Source organism: Mustela nigripes, chromosome 13 (assembly GCF_022355385.1).
Source record: "Mustela nigripes isolate SB6536 chromosome 13, MUSNIG.SB6536, whole genome shotgun sequence".
Taxonomy (NCBI): domain Eukaryota; kingdom Metazoa; phylum Chordata; class Mammalia; order Carnivora; family Mustelidae; genus Mustela; species Mustela nigripes.
The window spans coordinates 130,743,160-130,749,313 of NC_081569.1; the positions used below are offsets into that span (position 1 = coordinate 130,743,160).

The following is a 6,154-nucleotide window of genomic DNA, read 5'->3' on the forward strand; positions in this document are numbered from 1 at the left end:
GGGGGGGGGGGGGGGGGGGGGGTGTGTGGAGGGGGTGGGGGGTGGGGGTGGGGGTGGGGGTGGGACCGGTAGGGTGTTTCGGTGGTGCCTGGCTGGCTCAGTTGGTTGGGCGTCTGCCTTCAGCTTGGGTCTTGATCCCAGGGTCCTGGGAATGGAGCCTCAGCAGGAAGGCTGCTTCCCCCTCTCCCTCTGCCTGCCTTTCCCCATGGTTGTGTGTGCTCGCTCGCTCACTCTCTCTCTGGCAAACAAAATCTCTTTAGAAAAAACAAAAAAGCTTTCCTTGGTGTAGATGGTGTTAACAGGCAGTTTGCTTGCTTTCTCTCCATTCAGCTGTCCAGTTTCAGGGGCCTGGATCAGACAGTGGGATTTTGAAAGATTTTACTGAACCCATTTAGGGCAAGGATTTATTGGGAACAAATAGCACTTTTGTCTTTGCTGAGACTGCAGAGATACACGGTGTGTCCCAGAGACGCTTATTTTGAAGAATGCGTGTTTCCGAAGTATACGCTTGTATACTGCAGATGCATTCTTAAGATTGCTTTCACTGGTAGGGGTATACAAAGCTTCGTGACCACCAGTTTGGAGCGAAACCAGGACAGGATCAGAAGAACATGGGTGGGGGGCTAGTTCAGGAGCAGCCAGTCTCCATGGCAGCCCTGAGCCCTGAGCCATCACTTGTGCCATAAGTATGCTGCTTTAAATCCTGGCTGGTTCAGTCCTTAAGCATCTGCCTTGGGCTCAGGTTCCTGCGACCCCCTCCCCTCGCCCCACATTGCGCTGCTCAGTGGGAAGCCTGCCTCTCCCTGTCTCCCTCCCCCTGCTTGTGTTCCCTTTCTCGCCGTCTCTCTCTCTCTCTCTCTCTCTCTGTGTCAAATAAATAAATAAAATCTTTTATAAAAAATTTTAAAAAATAAATCCTGCATGGGAATGGAAGGAGGGGTGGGGATGACTTTCCCTGGTGTAGCCCTCCCAAGAAGATGGAGAGCAGGGCGGCTGCCTTTTTATACTTACCCGATTTTCTTCATTTCCCCTTCAGCCATCAAATATGAAGAGTTTCCCAGAGAGCAGGGCACATTTCCATTAAGTAGAGGACAGCATAGGTGATTTATTTTCCCTCCTATTCCAATTCATTTTTTCTTTTTGTTTAACAGGTTCTGGGGTTGGCGTTATAAAGGAACTGAATGTGAACCCATGCCCCACCCAGCCCTGCAAACTGCACAAAGGCCAGTCTTACAGTGTCAATGTCACCTTCACCAGTAGTGAGTAAAAGTGGCTGTTGCCTTCAAGTTTATCTTAAAGCCTAACAAGTCTCAAGTATTGGAATGAATGCGGGGTGTGGGGCAGAAGCATTGCAGTCAGGACGTCCGGGACCTCCCTTCCTGCCTGTGCAAAGCTCAGACTTACCTTCTTCTGGGAATTCGCTGGGGACCCAAGAAAAAAAAAATCTAAGCTTCATTTCTAGAAAGGGCATCTACTTTGAATCCTTTCCTCACTTTCTATCCTGTGGAACTAGATGGGACAGTCTAATAAGAAATCTCAATGTTCCTGTCATCTTCTGTTCTTCAGCCTAAAGACAGCTCTAAATCCTAGAGTTGTTACCCTGCCCCCTCTATTGTCCCAAACCAAAAATGTGCTTTGTAAACAAGAGTAATGCCCAATCCAGAAAGGAAGAAAGAGAGAGAAACAGAGCCAGTACTCTGGATCTCCAGGATAACCTAACAGCTAGTTAGTTGCCCTAATTTTATTGTATTTATTCCTTCTACCTGCCCATCTTATGATATAGAGGTTAGAGGGAGAGCAAGAAATATACCTCTTCTTTCTAATCTTAGCCAGTTTCTAAAGGGTTCTCTCTTCCTGTTACCGCCCATGGCATTTCTGTGGAGCTCCCTTTCCATTTTGTTCTTAATTTTCTAATGGAATCCCGCGGGCAGGGCATTTGAGAATCCAGAGACCAGTCTTCTAAAACTCCATAAGATACCCTGTACACTTGACAGAAGCTGATATAATTAACAAAGTTTACTGCCAAAAACCTCCGTGACTTTGTTGGATAAGGTTATTCACGTAGCTCTGATTCCCCCAAGAAACCAGAAGACCGTTAAGAGCAAGGTGGGAGTGAGAGCAAAGAAAACAACTGTCTTGGTTGCTTTTTTTGTTTTGTTTTTAGCGTGAACACTTAGTCTGTAGCATTCACAGAGGTATTAGGCATAACTACAAAGAGAAATAGACCCTAGGAATGAAGAAATACAGACTTGATGATTTGTTCTCCTCACAGTGCCGTTGCTTGGGACCATATCTTAATTTTTTCCTTAGGGTTTTGAAATAGGCCGTTCCTTTTACTATCTAATTCTCTTGTTCCTCTTAGATATTCTGTCTCAAAGTAGCAAAGCTGTGGTGCATGGCATCGTGTTGGGCGTCCCAGTTCCCTTTCCCATTCCTGAGCCTGATGGTTGTAAGAGTGGAATCAACTGCCCCATCCAAAAAGACAAGACCTACAGCTACCTGAATAAACTGCCCGTGAAGAATGAGTACCCCTCCGTAAGTGACCTTGTCGTTCGGGATGCCGAAGGCCTGTGACTAGATGAGAGCTCTGAGGGGAGAGGAAGAGAAGCTTGGGGTCGGGGTCCTTCATCTGTCTGTGATGCAGTACAGAAGCTCGGGGGGTGAGGAGATGAGTGGGAGTGTTAGGAATCCTGAGGTAAGGCAGATCCTCTTCACCACGGCCCTCTGTTCTTTGTCGCCTCCTGACGCCATTTTGATACACAATGTCTGCCTCCATCCCCCTGACCACACTTCGCTGAGCAATATTACATCAGCTTTATGAGTGAAGAAATTTGAGCCTCCAGTGTTAAGCAGTAGGAACAGAGTCCACTCTGCTCAGAAACATTACATCTCGATCTAGAGCCAGGCCTTGTGACCCCCAAAACCTAGGCACTGTTAAAAGATTGTAGGCAGGGGTGCCTGGGTGGCTCAGTGGGTTAAAGCTTCTGCCTTCGGCTCAGGTCACGATCTTAGGGTCCTGGGATCGAGCCCTGCATTGGGCTCTCTGCTCAGCAGGGAGCCTGCTTCCCCCTCCCTCTCTGCCTGCTTATGATCTCTGTCTGTCAGATAAATAAATAAATAAAATCTTTAAAAAAAAAAAGATTGTAGGCAGATACCAAATAGTTCAAGATGCCAAGTTATCAGAAAGTCCTGGTTTCTCCACTAATCTCTTAAGAGAACAGTAGTCTCCCAGCTCCATAATAGAAAGGTCACTTTCTCCACACACTTCTTTCTCCCCTGCATCGGTCTCCAGCCCCTACCTTGCCCTCTGACTCACCCTGCTATACCTGCTTCTTTTCCTTCCAGACACTTGTGAGGCAGAACCTGTTGGAATGGGCGTGTGTTTAAGATAGGAATCCTGATGGGCAGCCCTGTCAGGACCCCTCTCACTCCTGAGAGCTTTTCCTGTATCTTCCCTTACTTTTTGGCTTTACTCACCAAAAAAAGGGAATCCTGATAAGAATGGAGGAAGTAAAGGGATTCCTGTTTTCCGTAAAGGAAAACAAGCTGCATTTTTTTTGGAAAGGAAATCAAGGAGAACCCAGCAGCAGCCTAGCCATTTAGTTTTTAGGAGTGGCAAGTCATTGAAGAACATTGCAAAGAGATTCTAATAGTGGGTATCTGTGTTTGAGGAATCTCAGAGACCCTACAGGTCAAGGACAGGTCTGTAGATTCATTTGCAGAGTATCTGTTAAATCACTGGCATTTCTGAGTCTCTGGTCCCTTACATGGAGTGTCTGATTAGGGCCTGCCACCTCATAGGCATTTTGTATATGGTAGTTATTGTTAAGTAAATAACATTTCATTTGAAAAAAGGCTTAAACTATGTTAATTTAGGCATTAAGTGAAACAGTAGTTAATGTGTTCTAGTCTTAAAAAACAAGTTTCCAGAAGCCAGGTTTCCTGGTCACTCATGTGTTGTAAAGAAACGTACAAATTAGAGGTAATAACTAATAACAGGTAAGCAATTATCTACATAAGAAGGGACTGGAAAATTATCAGAGATTTATTAAGAATTAGAAGGGACAGGGGCACCTGGGTGGCTCAGTGGGTTAAAGCCTCTCCCTTCGGCCTAGGTCATGATCCCAAGGTCCTGGGATCAAGCTCCACATCAGGCTCTCTGCTCAGTGGGGAGCCTGCTTCCCTTCTTCTCTCTCTCTGCCTACTTTTGATCTCTGTCAAATAAATAAATTAAATCTTCAAAAAACAATTAGAAGGGGCAGTCCATACTATACAAATCAAAGCAGAGATTTCTAATGAGGTGTGTTATTATAAAAAAAAAAAAAGTTCAAGTTACAACTGAAGCTATTTTGCTACAAAGCGTTACTGTTCCAGAAATTATTCATATTGTTCTAAACTTCTTCTGACATCCTTTGTGTGTTGACATCTTCAGTACCAGTAACAAGGTATTTTGTTATGCCTACGAATCGGACATTCTGCTCTCTGCTCCTAATTGGTTATGCTTGGAAAGAGCTGACTGGGACTGCCAAATCTATAAGAAATTGTTTAAATGTAAAATTACCTCCCTCGCAAGGCTTCGTCATGTACCGTTCATCTCAGAGGGACAAGAACGCTTTAGGAATTAAATCCCACCAGTCAGGGGGGTGAGTGTGTGGCACCACTAACACCGAATCACACGTGGGACTTGGTTTGCTCGTGTGAGCTCAAGTGCACCGGCCGCGCCCACATCCCAGGCAGCTCTCCTGAGGGCGTGATTCAAGAAGAGAGAGCTGAGGAATTAGGCAGTTTGTTACTAGGAGTCATAGTTAAACCTGTTCTGGATTGAGGCGACGTCCTGCTTTCATTTTTCCCAATTCTTTTTCTCTTTCTCCAGATCAAACTGGTGGTGCAGTGGGAGCTCCTGGGCGACAAAGGCCAGCACCTCTTCTGCTGGGAAATCCCAGTGCAGATCGAAGGCTAGACCTGCTGCTGCCAGTATGTCTGTCGGGGGGTGAGAGAGCACAGGAGAAATCCTGTCTAACCTAGATCAGTGCCATAAGATGAAAGGAATTTCCACACCACTGTGTTATGCCTCTCAGCCTCCAAAGGGTTCCAGACCCCCTTTCCTGAGAGCTCTGAACTATTGCCCTTGTAGTATCTTTTGTGAAGGGGTAGGGGAGAGATGAGAGAAGGAGGGGGATAGGCATGGCTTAAATTGTCTTCGATGTTTCTTGCTGCTAGGAGAAGGAGGGTCCAGCAGTGAGGACCCGAGTGAGGCTGTGTAGGGCTGTGGGATAACTTGCCCTCGGGTTATGGGCCCTGGCAGCAGAGGATGGGTTCCAGACCTCTCCCACCTCCTGGGATATCACATCTTCAGGTTCCTCGACTCCAAGTGCCTCCTTGAGTTCAGCGCATTGGGCCAGCGCCTCAGCTCCGAGGCGCCGCTGGACGACAGTGACTTGCTGTCCGGCGGTGCCCAGCCTCTCGGTGGAAGGGAGATGCTCTGCCACACAAACTCCCCTCTGAGCAGCCAGTCCACTACGGTGATCTCCTGTCTCCTTTTCTGTCTTAGGTGGTTTTCATTAAACGCAGCACTTGATAGCAGATGTTTGATTTTTTTTTTTTTTTTTTTTTTTTAACAACACTAACTTGTGGCTTCCTGATGTCCCTGGAAATGTCCTTTTGAAGTAAATAAAACTTGGCAGTCTTGTCTTCTGCATGTTGGTGGTGGTCACCTGCTTCTTTCAGAGTGTTTTCCCCCAGATCTGCGGAAGGCAGACACCCGGTCCCATGGTCCCACGGTGCCGCAGAGACAGGACACATTCAGTCACTGCCCTTTCTTCCCTCTTCTCCCAGTTAGACTTGGCCTGTTTTAGACAAAACAACATGATAGTTTTGCTTTATTTTGTACACTCTTGACACCAACAGATGTGCTTGAGAGAAGCGGTGAAAGCAAACACCACCTAGTTCAGTGATAACATGTGAAAGGTCAAGGGAACTCAGCGGGGGGCGGGGAGCGGAGAGCAAGAGGTTGCAGGTTGGCACGAAGCGTAGTAGTCTTTTGGGAGCCATAACCATGAGGAAAGCCTAGAAGCTTAAAAATGAAAGGGGCAGTTGTGGCAGATAACGGCCAAGTTAATGAAATCTTGGTGTTTATTGCTTTTGAAGTGCAAGT

At 46.7% G+C, this 6,154-nt stretch overlaps 1 protein-coding gene across 2 annotated transcripts in view; it reads left to right on the top strand.

Moving 5' to 3' along the window:
* NPC2 (NPC intracellular cholesterol transporter 2) overlaps positions 1-5,698 on the top strand; it is an 8,499-nt gene extending 2,801 nt beyond the window's left edge. The window contains exons 3-6 of one of the 2 annotated variants that reach the window (XM_059373750.1): positions 1,152-1,259; positions 2,363-2,535; positions 4,874-4,974; positions 5,357-5,698. In XM_059373750.1, the coding sequence (XP_059229733.1) occupies positions 1,152-1,259; positions 2,363-2,535; positions 4,874-4,960 (368 nt within the window). In that variant the 3' untranslated portion in view covers positions 4,961-4,974; positions 5,357-5,698. Of the gene's footprint in view, positions 1-1,151; positions 1,260-2,362; positions 2,536-4,873 lie in introns of both variants that reach the window. The other variant, XM_059373749.1, reaches the window with a different exon arrangement.
* Positions 5,699-6,154: the final 456 nt, after the last annotated feature.